General features: G+C 34.3%; 1 protein-coding gene across 1 annotated transcript; it reads left to right on the forward strand.

Moving 5' to 3' along the window:
- Nucleotides 1-3566: 3566 nt before the first annotated feature.
- On the forward strand, nt 3567-8792 carry LOC116192188 (aspartate aminotransferase, cytoplasmic-like). The gene is made up of 12 exons (XM_031520656.1): nt 3567-3815; nt 4762-4833; nt 5272-5333; nt 5458-5541; nt 5678-5777; nt 5871-5991; nt 6095-6258; nt 6373-6510; nt 6689-6810; nt 6944-7038; nt 7137-7257; nt 8397-8792. The coding sequence occupies exons 1-12, from the start codon at nt 3747-3749 to the stop codon at nt 8479-8481; spliced, it is 1233 nt and encodes a 410-aa protein (XP_031376516.1). The 5' UTR covers nt 3567-3746; the 3' UTR covers nt 8482-8792.
- Nucleotides 8793-19569: the final 10777 nt, after the last annotated feature.

Consider the following 19569-nt stretch of genomic DNA (forward strand, 5'->3'; position numbering starts at 1 on the left):
AAGTGGAACTGCTAACATGCACAATCCTGACAACTGGCCTCAACCCGTCCTACAAACATAATCACATGCTCGTGAATGATGGGATGATGACTTGACCATTGACGATATTAATTAGGCTCTGAACAAGATTAATGACAAGCAGAGAAAGATGGTCAACAAGAGAGTAATGAGCAGTGATTACAGCAGCAGCAACGACTCATACGAAAGTGGAGACGACTCGACTACTTTAGCATAATATGATATAATATTCTGCCTACAATTACTGTAGAAAAAGTCATTGTAGCAATTACTGTAACTTTTTGTCTTTTTGTGTCGACGTAATTATTTAGTTCGTGATTATAGGAAATTTCCTGCACTCAGGAATTTTCCCCGTGGTTTCCTAGTTTGTCTGTATGTAATGAGCCTCGCCTATAAATTGTGAGCTCTCTCTTTGTATCTGGGATATCAGATCAGATTGAGCAATAAACTACTCTTTCTAAAATACTCTCTTCATGGCTTTCTAAATCCTTCCCTTCCGGGCAAAAGGGGTTCTTAGAATTCAAAATAATTCTTTAATACCGGGAGCTGACTCCGAGTATGCTCTGTGCTTGCCTAGCATGAGGATCCTGCACATCAGAAAGGATTTGAGTATGCTCTGTGCTTACCTCTCATGAGGATCTTGCACATCATAAAGAATTATGTCGCTTAGATATTCGATCCAAGATAATCCTAGGAAATCAGTGGTACTAACGGTATAAGTTCTGAGGATGTGTGACGGAACGTAGGGGCTTGAGCATGTTGCCTAGGAGAGGCGTTGAAGCTCGCCAAAAGCGTATGGTCACATATCCCTCGGGGCTTATGTCGTTAATCCTATTGCACTTCCCTAGCCTCACCTAGAATTGATTGGCGTAAAATGTGGACTTGCATATAATTAAAGGTTAATAACAAAAAAATCATAGACTTTTCACATTTTAACGATTTTAACTTCTTCTTTTTTGCAATTAAAAGCACAAACTCTTGATTGATATCACGTTTATCCTGACGTGAGCACACCCATCAATTTAGACGGAAAGGTCTATTGTGGCACTTTAAGGATCACGACTTGTCCGGCGGAAGTTTACCTGGACTGAGGAACACAAAATTACTGATTTGCCCCTTTTCTAACTCTTTTGAAATTTGATTGGGACTGGAAAAATACTCATTTCATCTCTTCTTCACTAATGAGGGCACAAAATCGCAGGAGCTCAAGAGACACCTAATTATCGCATAGATCTTAATTTTTCTAAAACAATTTGGGGGCTTGTACCTTATTGGGAGGATTAGAAGAAAAATATATTTATCCTTATAAAATGATGATTATTAACCTTTAAAATTCAACTCGCATGCGTAGCCACATAAGGATGAGGAAGATCGCATGCGAAAGATGTCACTCTTTTCTTCTCTCTTTCATTTTCTTTACTTCTTCCTCCTTTTTCTTGGGTTCGAACTGGATAAATACAGGAGGCTAATGTTGTGTGGTAGGAGGGTATGTGAAACGTATGTGCCTACGGGGGAAATAGAATCTCAAAATTTGCAGTGATGAATTTTTAAATCCTCTCAAGACTCGATAAGTCGATTCATAATTAGTATAAACTAGTTGACACCCATGTGTTACACGATAAATTGTTATCAATTTTTACATGAGAAAAATTAGACAACCACGTGTAACATACAAATATATATAATATAAAGAAAATGCACATAGGAAACTATATATTTTATCATGCAGACATAATGAATACGAAAAATGGTTAAAAGTAAAGGGAAAAAGCCATTTTGGTCCCCAACCTTAACCTACATTTTCATTTTCATCTTAAACCTATTTCTTTTGCTCAATTCTAGCCTAAATGTTACATAATTTGTTCATTTTGATCCTACCGTTAATTTTTCCGCCAAAAAACTATTTTTTCGTCCAAAATAATTTTGGTATTTTGTTATCTTATTACAAATTAATGTGGAAAAATACAAAAAGCTTAAAAAAAGTTGAAAAGAATTTGGGAATCAAGAGATCCCAGCCGGCTAGGATCTCCCGATTCCGGGGGAAGTGCCCCCCCCCCCCCCCCCCCCCCCCCCCGATAGCTACCCCTCCCTCTCCGAGGTTGCTTGTGGCCATTGGTGACCTCAGAGGGAGAGGGGTGGTTGCCGACGGTGCCGCCTCCCTCTAGCTAAGAGATCCTTGAAGGGGGAGGGGTCGTTACCAGTGGGATCCCCTAACCTTGGAATCGGGAGATCCCAATCGGTTGGGATTTCCAAATTCCTTCTTCTTCTTTTTTCATTTTTTTGTATTTTTCAATTTTTTTAATTAGATAATATATTTTAAAAATATTTTGAATTAATAAAAATTATGATGGAAAAATTAGCGGTTGGACTAAAGTGAACAAATTCTATACCTTAAGGATAGAATTGAACAAAAATGAAAGTTTATGATGAAAATGAAAATAAAAAGGGTAAAGGTTGAGGACCAAAAGTGGCTTTTCTCAAAAAAATAAAATCATATTGACAAACAAATACATAACTAGTCCTATGAAAATGCAAAGAACATAAATATAGAGAATCAACAATCCTGTAATATGACTAAATAGGGTTGGCTTATGTGATCAGACGACCTAATCAATGGGCTTGTAGGGAATTTATGTGGGTTGTGGGGATTAATAAGGTGAAACCTGGAGACCCCTCGTTATTAGAAAGAATCTTGTAATATATATTGGTGCAATAAAAAATAGGTGATATCGTAGAGTGTATGAAAAACTATAATGAATAAATCTATAATTGAGAAAGAAGTTTCTTTCTATATGGCACTTGACACATTATCGAGAAAACATTTTAAATTAATTATCAAAAAAATTTTGAATTTTCAGAAAGAATTAATTATGTATTATTATATACAAATAATACAGATGGATAATTAAGGTACGTCGAATATGAAAAATAAAATATAGAAATATTCATTGAATTGTAATTAAAAGATCAATTCAACGTGAAATTTATAATGTTGTAATTTTATTCGTGACTTGTATATTTTATAATTAGCCTCAAAGCCCATGCAACACACGAGAATATGTACTCTTGTTTTTTGAGAAATTCTGCATTTTTTTCTCTTCAAGGCATTTGATTATGATGCAAGAATCTATTGTTTTTCTATTTCTTTGTTGATTTCCTTGGGAATGAAGCAATCTCTATAGGGCAAATGAGAGGCCTCGCAATATGAGCTGCGGGTTTAGCACTTTGACAACATTGAAACAACGTCGTTAATCCTTCTTTTTTTATTATTCATTTCAGCATTATATATTATATAGATAGATTGATACGGAACATTTCAACCCGATTTTGGATACACAAGCCTTGGAGCTTGTTCTTTTTGGAAATGATGCTTGTGTATACTATACGTCCATCCACCAGTGCAAGTGGAAAAAGATTGATAAAGGGATATAGAAAAAAAAGAAGAAGAAGAAAAAAAAGTGTAATATATATAATGTTTTTTTAAAAAAAAAGGTAAAGGAGAAATTGGCCCACAGATACATTTATTTTTACAGACCGCCCGCCCGCCCACCCACCGCCCACAGTCGCCAGCCCGACGCTCGGGCGGAAGTCTTTTACTTGAAAAAGACAAAGGAAAGAAGGCATTGCCATTTCCCATTCCCAACAGTTCTCTCTCTCTCTCTCTCTCTCTCTTTCTCTCACATACCGAACCGAAGAGACGATCCCTCTTTTTCACATCTTCTTCAGCAATGGAGTCTCAGGGAAGCTGCTCCGTCTTCGATCACGTCGTTCGCGCTCCCGAAGATCCTATCCTCGGCGTATTCCCCCTCTCTCCCCCTCTACCTATAGATGTGCTGTTAAACTGATCATACCGCCGATCATGATCTGTCCTCTTTCCTGTGATTTTCCGTTGTTATGTTTGGATTGCTCTTGATTTGCTTGGGCACATCTGATCTGGTTGCTCACTGCTTGCGTTTCGAAAGCTCCTGTTTTGTTCTGAAAATGGACGTCTTTTGGACTGTTGTTTGATTGTGTCCGTGATCGATTCATCAATGCTCGTTTAGCTATTGATCATCTGCCGGTCTCGTCTCCACCCAAACTATGACTGATTCATCTGCGAGCTTTTTGGTCTCTGAGATTTTCAAATATTTTATATTGCTTTTTTATCTTATATTTATATATTATTTGGGGTGCGGTGCTAGATCATTTGAACGAACTGTCTCAGTTTGCGGCTCTCTATATCTGTTTCTTGTTTTTCACTTGTATTTGGCTTTCGTGAAGAAACGGTCTTTGCCCACCATTTCCGTTGTTTGTTGCTCTCATGTAGAAAAGGGTTTTTTGTGCTTGTACTTAGCTGTCAGCCCGTGATGTCTCTTGGAGGATCTATGGCCCTGATAGATAGTAGAGTTTCGAGGTATATCGGACTAAATCTCAAGTCTGCTCATCACTATTTCACTAGGAAGCAATGCTCAGATAGGAAGTCCCAATGCTTGGCAGTCCATAATTTGGACTGGACGTATAGAAATGGAGAAGAAAGTTGAAATTTCAGCCTTCTTGGTTTATCCTGTGCTAGCTTAGATTTCAAATTTCTGTTGGAAACTTGATTTTTGCTTTCTGGAGATTCATGGGGATATTAGAGTGATTAGGAGGTTAATCGCATCATCATATTACTTAATCGTGTTAGTAGATGAGTTATTCTCACTTTCTTTTGCGCCCATTTTTTGTTATGGGTGTGATAATTCTACCACTTTGCTTGACAAACAGGTGACTGTTGCATACAACAAAGATCAAAGTCCAATTAAGTTGAATTTGGGCGTTGGTGCTTATCGTACTGAGGTGATGCCTATTTCCTTAAATTTTATAACTAAGTAAAGTTTCTAGCAGATGGAAGCTGGGAATCATTGCATGAAATTATAGTCAGGGGTTGCCTTTTTGAAATTGGAGAGAGACAGACTCATAACCTTTATTGGATACCTTTGAAGTTTCACCAAGTCATCATTAGATATCGGACAGGCTCCAGTATGTTGATTGTGTAGGTTGCTCGTTTCTGATTGTTGCATTTGCTATGGTAATGACTACTGGGAGAAATTAAAGAAATAGATACCCTGTAGTGAGGTTCTTTTCTTTTCTTTTTGTTGCAATGGTGAATACAACAGAGCTGTACATTTTGAGGTTCAGTAAACAATATATTGGTTAGTAATTGGTAAAGCACAAAGTTTTTACTATGTTCTGATGCAAACTTTTCTTTTTGCTGGTTACATTTGCTTATTACAGGAAGGAAAACCTCTGGTACTGAATGTTGTGAGACAAGCAGAGCAGACTCTTGTCAATGACAAGTGAGATTTCTTTTTATTGTTGGAACTCTGCAATTTTTTACAGCTGAAAAGGATTATTTTCCACCTTGAAGTATATGCTTAAGTTCTTATCTGGTTTTCATTATTCTTATCTGCATGGCATAAGGTCACGAGTTAAAGAGTACCTTCCGATTGTTGGATTGGCTGAATTTAATAAACAGAGTGCCAAGCTCATCTTTGGTTCTGACAGGTAAGAAGATTTTCTAACGTATGCCAATACATAAAGTTCAATAAGTAGCGCTTCAGTTAGTTTCAATGTAACGACACACATAATTGCCTTTCATCTGTTTTCTTTATAACCATCGTTTTTATTTCCTTGGCAACAGCCCTGCTATTCAGGAGAACAGGGTGACTACTGTCCAGTGCTTGTCTGGGACTGGCTCACTTAGAGTTGGAGGAGAGTTTCTAGCTTGGCATTATCTCGAGGTTAGGCCTGTTTTGGAGTTGTCATTTCGAAAAGAGCTAATTTGAAGATGTAGTTTTTGTACTAAATAGCATCTTATCTACCTTATTTTGTAGCGCACCATCTATATTCCTGTACCAACTTGGGGGAACCACCCAAAAGTTTTCACTCTAGCAGGATTGTCAGTGAAAACGTACCGCTACTATGATCCAGCAACACGTGGACTAGACTTCCAAGGTGCAGCCAGCGGGCCAATTTTTTTTTTTCGCTTTTTCTACTTCCTATTCTTTCAATGCTGGTCTAATTTTTTGGATGTTATCTTTCCAACTATGGATTGCAGGCATGTTGGAGGACCTTAATTCTGCCCCAGCTGGAGCTATTGTCCTCCTCCATGCATGCGCTCATAACCCAACCGGTGTTGACCCGACCCTCGAGCAGTGGGAGCAGATCAGACAGTTGATTAGATTGAAAGGATTGCTGCCATTCTTTGACAGTGCATATCAGGTGGGTCCGTGATTACAGGAGTAACATATCCCTTGATGCATTTTAGTTACTCATCTACTCGAAGTCTGTAATCTGGATAATGATACTTATTCCCTGTTCGTTCTGGTGTTCTAGGGTTTTGCGAGTGGAAGCTTGGATTCTGATGCACAGTCCGTTCGTATTTTTGTTGCTGATGGTGGCGAGTGCCTTGTAGCTCAGAGTTACGCTAAGAACATGGGACTCTATGGGGAGCGTGTTGGAGCCTTGAGCATTGTAAGATTTACGGCGTCTTGTTTGTACTCATTTTTAGATGTTCATCCGATTCGAACATGCTAATGCTTATTGTTTGTAGACAAGGACTCATTTCTGCATTGACTCGATTCTCTCATTCTATGTGAGAACTAGATTGACTAACTGTGCTTTCTATATTCTTTACGATGATATTTACAAGGTCTGCAAGAATGCTGATGTGGCAGGCCGGGTGGAGAGTCAACTGAAGCTTGTAATCAGACCTATGTATTCTAATCCTCCCATCCATGGAGCTTCTATTGTGGCTATGATCCTCAGAGACAGGTAGAGGGTTTGTGGCTTGCCAAGATTCCAATCTTTGCGCATTACCAGGAACTAGATTCTGTTAAATTAATTATTCCTCTGACTGATGATACCTGTGATTAACGAGATGCCTTGTGTTGTCTCTTGTTCTCAGGGACATGTACAATGAGTGGACTATTGAGTTGAAAGGTATGGCTGACCGTATCATTAGCATGCGCCATCAACTCTTTGAGGCACTGCTGGCGAGAGGTAATAAGCGTGATATGTGCTATGAAGTGATTGGTTTTTTCTGCCCAATCCAAAGCCCAAAATCTAATTACTTAATCGCTCTTCCACATTTGTTGCAGGTACACCTGGTGATTGGAGTCACATCATCAAGCAGATCGGGATGTTCACTTTCACGGGATTGAACTCTGAGCAAGTTGCCTTCATGACAAGAGAGTATCATATCTACATGACTTCTGATGGGTAAGGATTCTTTCATATATTTGACTCCTATATTTGTCTGTGAATTGCCATACACGCTGAGGATCACTTTCTCTATACTTATGATTTTCTCATGTCTCGAGCAATTGTCCGGAGCCTTAAGCAATTGCGTTACTACTTGATTTTCATGAAGCAGCCTCCTTGTGTTCACCCATTTCAAATCTTACTGTCTTTTTTTCTCTCTCTTGAAGGAACTGGCCCATGAATAAATCTAAATCCATTAGCAGTCTCATTTTTTATGATTAAATTGGCTGAATCACTATTTATACTCCATCTACGTCCTATCATTGGTGCATAGTTTCACGTTTTCTTGGTTGATCTCAATTTTACTTTTCCTTTCCAAATCTTCGAGGGGATTACCATCCTTTCCATTATTTTTAGCCATTTCTAGATTCACGAGTCCTGTAACAATCAACTGAGCCGATTTGATATTTTGGCATTACAACCACAAATAAGAACTGTCGAATGAACCGATCTTACCTGGGATTGCAAATCCCAAGTTTGTCTATGAAGAGCAGATCTAATTGTATTAGTGTCTAGAACTGATTTCTTCCGTGTTTACTTCTTTCTTTTTAGTAAAGAAATTGAATGGATATCTTTATTGTTTTATTCGTTATTCAGGTTGATGGACTAAATCAGATAGTTATATGAGTGAAAGAAAACAGCTTCTAAATTAGCAGTAAAAAAAAAATCTCCTACGTACAAGAATTAAAAGAAAATAAAGATGAGCAAGACCTTTGCCACAAGATTGGTTGATTAGTCAACCTAGCTTGAAGCGGGCTCAAAAGATCAATTATATATAGTTTTTATTATCCTTTCGTTGTCATACTATAACGGATGATTGAGTAAAAAAAAAAAAGTGGATGGTTAGGAACGCCATAATCCTTTAATATTATGACGAATTGAGTGACTTGTCATCTGATTTTCCTCATGTTTTACAGATCTTGCTAATTTGGTCGAAAATGATAATGTTCTATGTAATAACAGCAGCATTTGCATGATTTTTTTCTTTTTTTTTTTCCTTTCCTGAGAAGAACTGCCATGCAAATTTCTATTGTGGGTTTGTAATCTCATGATCATACTGATAATGTACTGTCTTCGCTAAACAAAATGATGTGCAGGAGAATTAGCATGGCAGGCCTAAGCTCCACGACAGTCCCTCATCTCGCAGACGCAATACATGCGGCAGTTACTCGAGTTGCTTAAACCGCTTCATATACTACAAATTATAATGTAGTATTATCGTCCTGGATATTGTTGTAATATGGCTTATCGGGTTATCCCCGATTTTTTGCAGTCTTGCATTTCTAGTCTGGTGTAATAATCTTTTCATTGCCTTAGTGAATGGAAGGACGATGCTAAAGCGAAGAGAGTCGGAGACAATACTCTGTCAAGGGAAACAGTTTGAGTCAGACGTTTTCTTTTTTCTCATATTGGCGTAATATCCCTAATTGAGCATTGCTCTATTTCTTTTACTTTCAAAATAATACTAGTGTTTAGCCGTGCATTGCACGAGATTTTTACATAATTTATTAATCAAAATTAGTAAAACTAATTATATTACTTATAATATTAATATATAATTTCTGTGTGATTTTATGCACTATGCTTGGGGGCCTTGTAACCGAAAAAAAAAAAGAAGAAAAATTTATATGCTTAATTATGTCTCATAATTCTATTTATACATTTTTTAGCATCATTTTCTTCATATATTTATAATAAAAAGACTACATGATTTAACATAAAAAAAATTTAGATAAAAATACATCATGTTTTTATATTTGTAATGCTTTTAACATAATCAAACGTGATATCTTAATTATGTAATATAAGTGCATCGTTGCTTAGTTTTAAAATTTAGCGAATGTTTTGCACAAGATTTTAATAGGATTGACATTCTTTTGAGTTTTTCTCCTAATTTTTTGGACAACCTTTCATTTCTATCTCAGCTTTTATAACGTCCCAATGTATAATTAACTTGACTTCATTTATAATTATATAAATATGATAAAATAGAGAAAAATATTGGTCTTAGTTATTACAATTTTTTTATTTTTTATTTTTGGATGATTGCCTTAGTAATATTTTTAAAACATATAAAAAGAGGAACTCATCGTACGTGGTTCACTTGAGATAAATATAACACAAGCATATTTATATATTGTATACATATTTTTCCTAGACCTCCCCACTTTATAAATACAATTGATATACATATACGTGCATATAATAAATGATATAAATTATTAAATTAATTAGCATATGTTAAATATTTTTAGGGTCAAGTGCTTGAGTATTTCTATTTTAAGTTAGTTAGCAACAATATTTTGCTGTTCTAATAAATCAATTTGTCAAAATTATAATTTTGAGGCAACAAATTGTAATTTTTAAGATTCGTCGATTTAGTTATTTAAATATATCTCGTTTGTAAGTATTGCATACATATAATTATATGTAATTATATAATTCCGAATTTTAATCATATAATTAAGTGACTATATTAACTTTTTTAATAAACAATTTATAAAGAATATATATTGTTAGGGCCACAAATTATTTCTTTCTCGTGATTTATGGAGTGTAAATACTTAAAATACTTTATAATTTTGTCACGACCCGAAATTACAGTAAAAGTTTTGCTATATTTCCTCGTATCCATTATCATATAAGAACTGTTCACATAAAAACCTGATTTTCAATAAATTTCCAAAGTATATAACCAATCCATTAACTCTAATATGTATACACACTTTTCTGGAGATTTCTTTTTCGCTCTTACATCAATGATACAACTAAACAAAATTTTCAGGTCGTAACATTTTCAAGTCCATTCTATACACAAGAATATCTATCAACTAAGGATTCCTACTTAGTTCTCCGAGCTGATCCCCGATATCAAAAAAATGATTCCTCCGCGCAATCGGAAGCTATCTGGAAAAACGTATGCAGGGTGTGAGCTACATCTCAGTGAGCACTAAATTCCAAAGCAAAATTAATAATATTAAGTGATAAGCATATTTTTAACAACACAAATATTTATATAGATAGTAATAGCATAACCTAGTCTATCATTTAATTCACCAACACAATATATTATACAATGCATACAACTGATTACTAATCTCATTCACAAATAATCAATTGCCTTTATAACATATAAAACTATTATCAGAATTAACCATCGACTCTACATCACCTTGCATTCATAACCCAATTAAATCAATTAGCAAATCACAAAACTTCCACAGAATAATTCAGACAATCACAATAATCATCACATTTACAGCAATCGAACCAAACAAGCAATATACAACACAACCAAATCAATATAGCCATAGGGTTGCATTTCCTCGCAACAAAGTTATGACGGTACCGTGACCCCGCACATCTCGCTCATACCATTCTCAACTTCCAATATCCACATCTCATAAGCGGGGGCCGCCTATTAACCTCTGGCGGTAAGAGTTGACCTCAATTTGTATTCCGCTGGATCTTAGCAGCCGATCGGGCCCCATTTCTATTCCGCCGGGTCCAGCGGCCGATCATGCCCCTATTTATATTCCGCCGGGTCCAGCGGCCGATCATGCCCCTATTTATATTCCGCCGGGTTTAGCGGCCGATCAGGCCCTATTTGTATTCCGCTGGGTCCAGCGGTCCCATGGCTATAGTCAAACAACAATCACAACCATGATCAATTGTAACCATACCATCTCACGTCATACATTATTATACCCAAACATAATCCCAATCACATCACAATGGCAGCACATTACCGTCACATATCTCATCCACAACCAGTAAACACAATCACACCGCGTTATCTCAATTCAAAGTGAACATACAAGACAATATTTCTCAAATTCCATCACGGAGCATAGCACGACCAAATCCTTAATCTAACTATCACAATACTCATCTTAACAATTTATATAACTAGAACACATCATTTCACAAAGGACTAGAACATTCACATAACATACATATATATATATATATATTATTTCATAATGGAATAAAGTACTCACCGGACACCCAATATAGTATTTAAGAAAGACGAGCCTTCAGAGTGCAAAGTTCCAGTCTCCTCAGCTCTAATCAATACTCCAACTTAGTCTTCTTCCTTTTCTTCTTCTCCAAGAATTTTCTCAACTCAGTTCAATTCTCTCTCTCTCTCTCTCTTCTGGTTCATTTTCGTTTTCTTTTAGCTAGGGATAGAGTAAGGGAAGGTATGGCTTAAATAAGGAAGAAAAGAAGAAAAAAAAAGTGGTCAAAGATGGTCAAAGGCGGTGGGAAGAAAAGGGCTGCTGAAGAGGAGGCCACTTGGCCCATTCTACACTCATCTCCATCTGACTTCTCACTTTTTTGGTTTTTTTTTTATAGATAAAGATCCAGCCACAAGTTGTGGTATATGATATACATTTAAAGATCTAGCCACAAATTATGGTATATTATATACATGTATGTTATGTAACCATGCATGTGCATATGGATATGTATATGTGCATATATGCATGTTTGGTGAACACTAGCCTCACAATATATGAAAGCATACGTATGTATAAACATATGTAAGCATATATGGAAAAATAAATACCAGGTCTCACAATCTTCCCCACTAATAAAAATTTCGTCCCCGAAATTTATTTATGTGCTACCAGAAAAGTTAATGCGTTAAGTGTTATAGCATCCTCAGGTCCCCCTATTTCCTCTGAACTGACTTTTCCAAGCACCTTCATAGATCACCAAACTTCCGCTGAGCCACTATAATAAATCAGATGATCTGAACCCAAATTTTGTAGAATATCCAAATCTTCATCTCGAAAGTAACTCTAATATTCTTGAGTTCGAATACCGGAAACTCTATCCAAAATCAGATCAATAGAATTCCTTCCATATCGTTGAGATATACAAACTGAAATAAACCCCAAATCTGCCTTGGGTGAACAAAGATTTATATATGTCTCTGCTGATGGTAGAATTGGCCAGTCTCAATCTAATAGCTTTCCTTGAGGAATGATTATCCATGCAAAATAAGATTGCTAGTAGCGATAATTTAGAATACCGGAAACCCATGCTGAACTCATATGATGATGCCAGACTAAAATATTAATCCAAGCAATAATAGAATCCCAAGATCAATGATAAGAACCAAGTAAGATCCCATTGAATAAGCAGAGCAACAATTCTCTCAGTCCCGTCAGATCAATCCCACGACAACATCAACCCTGACTGGTTGCAGATATAAAGGAGAAAATAGTATGGAGTCACCATTGCTGAAATCGAAGAACACAGGATGGCAGACAACGTTGAATAATTAATACTATAGGAAATATCCCAATGAAGGAAATCCGACATATATGCTCAAAGGTCGTGGAAATTTCTTGAAATAATACCTCTGAACCTGATCTGTAAAGAATCATCGTAAAACCATATATGTATAGCTGAAATGTATCTTGACCTTGATACTTAACTGAATTTAGTACTCGTCTGGAGCTCGAAGAATAACAGATCATAACGCTGATTCAATGAGAAACTTGACCAATGGGAAACCTGAGGTGCTACCCTTTACTCAAATCTTAATAACATTATAATAATTATGTATAGATTTCGAAAATTATACTTAAGTCCCAAGCTTGTTCTTAACCAAGCACAAAGAAATTAATAAACATCAACCTCTAAAAGTCTTACTAATATGTCAGTAAAGTATTAAAAGTTTCTCATAAGTAAATGGGGCAATTGAGTTCGGACTAATCGAATAACTAACATAACAATTCAACAAGAAAATCATAATCAAAACTCAGCCACATCTACTTCCAATTCAATTCTCTCTATTTTAAAGCCCCAACTTAGATCTTGCCTTTTACTTCTCCAATTTCGTAATCCACTAAATCAGTCCGTGAATAAAATTCCAACGAATTAACCATCTACCTTCCAATTTAGTTCTTCAATTTACTTATTACCATCGAACTCACACGGAATACATATTCAGGCACAAAAAGAAATCAAATCGCTAGCACATACATAACACTTACATAACAAACTGATTTCAAGGTCAAATTACTACTTAAGGTCATTCTCCAAATTTCCGACTCCAACAAGTCTCATAAACAATCAAAATAAATCACATAACCTACGCTTTCTACTAATGTATCTCATCTATTCTTACTCCGCTTCAGACCGAATCGGTAACCAATTTATAGAGAAGGAGTGCAATTTAAGAAAAAGGAACACCTGATTAATAGGAACTCAGCGCATACAAAGTATGATAATAATTTTGCCAAAAGCAAAATTGAGTCTTCTTTATTTTTCCTTATCGTCAAGAATTCAATCAATCACACTCTTTTCTACTATTCTTGACCACAGGATCATCCTCGTCTGACTTTCTTCCTTTTTCTGAGCTCCTAATCAAGCTCTCTATCACTGTGTTTCTTTCAAGCAGAACAACCCTCTCAAACATAAGCCAAGTCAACTTATAAATATACAAGAATATCAGTATGTGCCAAAAGTTTATATTTTCATTGTTTACCATACGAAAGAAAGAGATTATAAACAGGACAACAATTATTGGATTCAATCGAAGATCCAAATAATATTCCGACAAACTAAATCAAATATATATACTCAAAAAAATTGCTAGAACTTCTGTAAAACCTGATGTGCAACACCTAATTGTTTAATGATATTTCCAATCCTCAATAACTTAGTATCAATTCCGCTATTGTGCAGTGCAAATGTAAATTTCAACAAGCAGACATAAGCCCATGCTTATTCACTAACAAATTCAAAGCATAAACAACTTAATCAACAAGCATAGAATTCAAAGAAATCCTAGCAAAATCTCCACAATTATCCAAAATTACTCGGGGATCAAGCTTCAACTTAAGTCTACAGGATCTCCTAACCTAGGCTCTGATATCAAAATTGTCACGACCCGAAATTACAGTAAAATATTTGCTATATTTCCTCGAATCCATTATCATATAAGAACTGTTCACATAAAAACCTGATTTCCAATAAATTTCCAAAGTATATAACCAATCCATTAACTCTAATATGTATACACACTTTTCTGGAGATTTCTTTTTCGCTCTCACATCAGTGATACAACTAAACAAAATTTTCGGGTCGTAACATTTTCAAGTCCATTCTATACACAAGAATATCTATCAACTAACTAAGGATTCCTACTTAGTTCTCCGAGCTGATCCCCGATATCAAAAAAATGATTCCTCCGCACAATCGGAAGCTATCTGGAAAAACGTATGCAGGGTGTGAGCTGCATCTCAAGAAACACAAAATTCCAAAGCAAAATGAATAATATTAAGTGATAAGCATATTTTTAACAACACAAATATTTATATAGATAGTAATAGCATAACCTAGTCTATCATTTAATTCACCAACACAGTATATTATACAATGCATACAACTGATTACTAATCTCATTCACAAACAATCAATTGCCTTTATAACATATAAAACTATTATCAGAATTAACCATCGACTCAACATCACCTTGCATTCATAACCCAATTAAATCAATTAGCAAATCACAAAACTTCCACAGAATAATTCAGACAATCACAATAATCATCACATTTACAGCAATCAACCAAACAAGCAATATACAACACAACCAAATCAATATAGCCATAGGGTTGCATTTCCTCGCAACAAAGTTATGACGGTACTGTGACCCCGCACATCTCGCTCATACCATTCTCAACTTCCAATATCCACATCTCATAAGCGGGGGCCGCCTATTAACCTCTGGCGGTTAGAGTTGACCTCAATTTGTATTCCGCCGGATCTTAGTGGCCGATTGGGCCCCATTTCTATTCCGCTGGGTCCAGCGGCCGATCATGCCCCTATTTATATTCCGTCGGGTCCAGCGGCCGATCATGCCCCTATTTATATTCCGCCGGGTCCAGCGGCCGATCATGCCCCCATTTATATTCCGCCGGGTCCAGCGGCCGATCATGCCCCTATTTATATTCCGCCGGGTTCAGCGGCCGATCAGGCCCTATTTGTATTCCGTTGGGTCCAGCGGTCCCATGGCTATAGTCAAACAACAATCACAACCATGATCAATTGTAACCATATCATCTCACGTCATACATCATTATACCCAAACATAATCCCAATTACATCACAATGGCAGCACATTACCGTCACATATCTCATCCACAACCAGTAAACACAATCACACCATGTTATCTCAATTCAATGTGAACATACAAGACAATATTTCTCAAATTCCATCACGGAGCATAGCACGACCAAATCCTTAATCTAACTATCACAATACTCATCTTAACAATTTATATAACTAGAACACATCATTTCACAAAGGACTAGAACATTCACATAACATACATATATATATATATATATATATATATATTAATTTACAATGGAATAAAGTACTCACCGGACACCCAATATAGTATTTAAGAAAGACGAGCCTTTAGAGTGCAAAGTTCCAGTCTCCTCAGCTCTAATCAATACTCCAACTTAGTCTTCTTCCTCTTCTTCTTCTCCAAGAATTTTCTCAACTCAGTTCAATTCTCTCTCTCTCTCTCTCTCTCTCTCTCTCTCTCTCTCTCTGGTTCATTTTCGTTTTCTTTCAGCTAGGGATAGAACAAGGGAAGGTATTGCTTAAATAAGGAAGAAAAGAAGGAAAAAAAAGTGGTCAAAGATGGTCAAAGGCGGTGGGAAGAAAAGGGCTGCTGAAGAGGAGGCCACTTGGCCCATTCTACACTCATCTCCATCTGACTTCTCACTTTTTCGGTTTTTTTTTTCATATAGATAAAGATCCAGCCACAAGTTGTGGTATATGATATACATTTAAAGATCTAGCCACAAATTATGGTATATTATATACATGTATGTTATGTAACCATGCATGTGCATATGGATATGTATATGTGCATATATGCATGTTTGGTGAACACTAGCCTCACAATATATGAAAGCATACGTATGTATAAACATATGTAAGCATATATGGAAAAATAAATACCAGGTCTCACAAATTTATAAAGAAAATATATTATACACATTTTCTATTTTTACTTTTATTTGATTTAATAATAAAATGAGTTAATATTATTGCACATTTAATGTGCCAATTCTACTTTACAATATATACACTAGTATATAGAACCCACGCGTTACACGGAGTTTGTGAAGAAAATATTACTATGAGAAGTGAAATATGAAGATGATAAATAAAATCAATTTTTAGTTTATATGATTATATATAAAAAAATTATTCTTTTATATTATATAAAATTTGGTATGAAAAATTTCACTGTCATATTTGATAATAGTTATTTAAGAGTTCACAAGCAAGTAATTCATGTAAAATATTACATATACATATTCTTGATTCTCAATCAAATTTATAAACAAAATTCATATGCTAAAAATTCAAAATTCATAACTTTAGTTAATGAAAAAAATAAAAATCATAACTTCTATAAAATTTACAATCACATATTCGCCGGTATTTTATTTTCACTCACATTTTATATAATATTTTTTGTGTATCCTTTAATATTTCACTGAATATATTTTCTTTAATTATAATTATAATTATAATATTTACTTTTTGTATAAATTATATTTACTTTCTACGTATGTAAAGATGTTTATGTTCTTAAGGATATACCATACGAGTTCTTTTGAATCCTATAATGATTATATGAATTATATTATAAAAAGAAAAATAGTTAATTCTAAAAGTAATTTTTTTAGATGTAGTTATTTTATTATTATAATTACAGTTAATGTGAAGAATTATATAAAGTAAAAAGTACATTATATTTCAGTAATATAAATTTAACTAAGAAACATAGAATTTTTTTTTTTATATATCTAGACTTGTCTATCGATAATTATTAAAACAATTACCAAAGTAGATTATATATATATGTATGTATATATATTTCCAAAATATATATATATATATATATGTGGATATATATTTCCTGAATATATATATATTTAATTTATTATTTGTCATTTTTTATTTGATAAATATTTTGTTAATGTGAATTAATTGTATATATATTTACATTTATGCCACTATTTAATGCACATATATATTTCCTAAATATATATTTATTTCATTATTTATAAATATTTAGTTAATGTGAATTAATTGTATATATATTTACATTTATGCCACTATTTAATGTTTGAATATATAATTAGTTTATTATTTCATAAATGTTTTGTTCATATGAATTAATTGTATAAGTATTTATATTTATGCCTCTATTTAATGACTTGTTTTCAAGTTTATATAAATATAGATAAATATTTTATTAATGTGAATTAATTGCATATATATTTACCTTTAAGTCACTCTTTAATGCACATATATTTCTTGAATATATATTTATTTTATTATCTTATCATTTGATAAATATTTTCTTAATGTGAATTAACTGTATATGTATTTACATTTATGCCACTATTTAATGACTTGCCTTCAGGTTTATACGTGTATAGATTGACTGATTGATTTATAAAGGGCATGAAAAAGCTGACTTGATACAAGAAGTTTTAGAAAATATTTTCGAGCGTGCACTTTAGTATTTTCAATCTTAATTGGTCTCGATTAAATCCAGTTTGAGTGGGTTAGCCCATTAAAGGGTAGAACTCTCTCAGCGTGAATTTTCTTCATTTATAAGTCTTGAATCTAAGATCTTATTTAAAGGAACAAGTGCCGAACTACTTAAGGAACGTTTGGTTCATGGATTGTTAAATTACAGGGAATATTAAATTGTAGAAAAAGTAAGTTCAAGAATGTCAGATTATAAAGAATATGACATTACTATGTTTGGTAAGTTATTATGTATTTTGAAAAGTATAAGGTAATTTGAGATTACCACATTTGGTATATTAAATAAATCGATGGGAAAATAAAGCAATTTTACAAATATACCCCCTATTTGTATGGTTATTATGCCAAAGGTTTATGTTATTATTATTATTTATTTTAAATATATTTATATATAATTATTTGCTATATGTTTACATTAATATTTATATAATTTTTTTATAAAAAATGTTTATGTAAATATTTATATTATATATAAATATAATATATATAAAGAAAATATATTTAATATAAATATAAATATAATATACAAAATATTCAATATATATATATATATATAATAGATTACACGGTGGTGTAATCTGGTAAGGCCCGGGAATCTCAAATTAAGATTCATTGGCCCGAGTTTCCTGTGAAACGTAGGAAATTCGAGTATAATCTAGGAGGCCATTTGGTCTGCTGATCGTTAAATTATAAGGAATGTTAGATTGCAGAGAAAATAAGCTCGGGAATATCATATTACTAGGAATATTATATTACTGTATATGGTAAGTTATTGTGTATTTGGGAAAGTATAAGATAATGTGAGATTCCTACGTTTGGTACATTAAATAAATCCTTGAGAAGGTAAAGTAATTTTATAAATATACCCCATACATTATATTTTATTATTTTTTAATTTTAAATATATTTATATATTAGTATTTGGTATATGTTTATATTAATTTTTATCTAAATATTTGATATAAATATATAATATATAGTATTTATATAATATTTATATGAAATATAAGTATAAGTATATATAAATAAATTATATTTAATATTTATATATTATGACGGGCTGACACCTTATCCTGGCTATGGAGCTGTTTCAGGGCCTCATGGTCGGTATACGAAATGAACTCCTTGTGGAAAAGATAATGCCGTCAATGCTTCACCGCCTGCACTACAGCATAAAACTCCACATCGTAAGTGTTGTACCTCACCTTTGCTCTTGTTAGCTTCTCGCTGAAGAAGGCAATTGGCTTGTTGTTCTGGCTCAAGAGTACTCCAATCCCCACCTTCGATGCATCAAAATGCAGCTCAAAGGGTAGTTGAAAATCAAGTAAGACAAGGATTGCGGCGGTCGTCAAACACTCCTTGATCTCCTAGAATGCCGCTTTTGCACCCTCAGTCCACTTGAATCTGCCGCCCTTCATGCAGTAAAAAAAATTTTGAAGTCAGCGCTCTGGCATGGGTAAAATTTGGGAGCCTGGGAAAGTTCTTGCCAAATGCAGGACAGTTCATGGATTGTGGGCGGGAATCCGAGATTCCTAACCATAATACCACAAACCAAACAACATCTAGGGGAATCGACATTCCCTCTAGATTACACCAAATCAATCGCCCCCTTAAATCAATACATGTCGGTGAAAATATCTTTAATTCCTTGTCATATGAGA

Source organism: Punica granatum, chromosome 1 (assembly GCF_007655135.1).
Source record: "Punica granatum isolate Tunisia-2019 chromosome 1, ASM765513v2, whole genome shotgun sequence".
NCBI lineage: Eukaryota > Viridiplantae > Streptophyta > Magnoliopsida > Myrtales > Lythraceae > Punica > Punica granatum.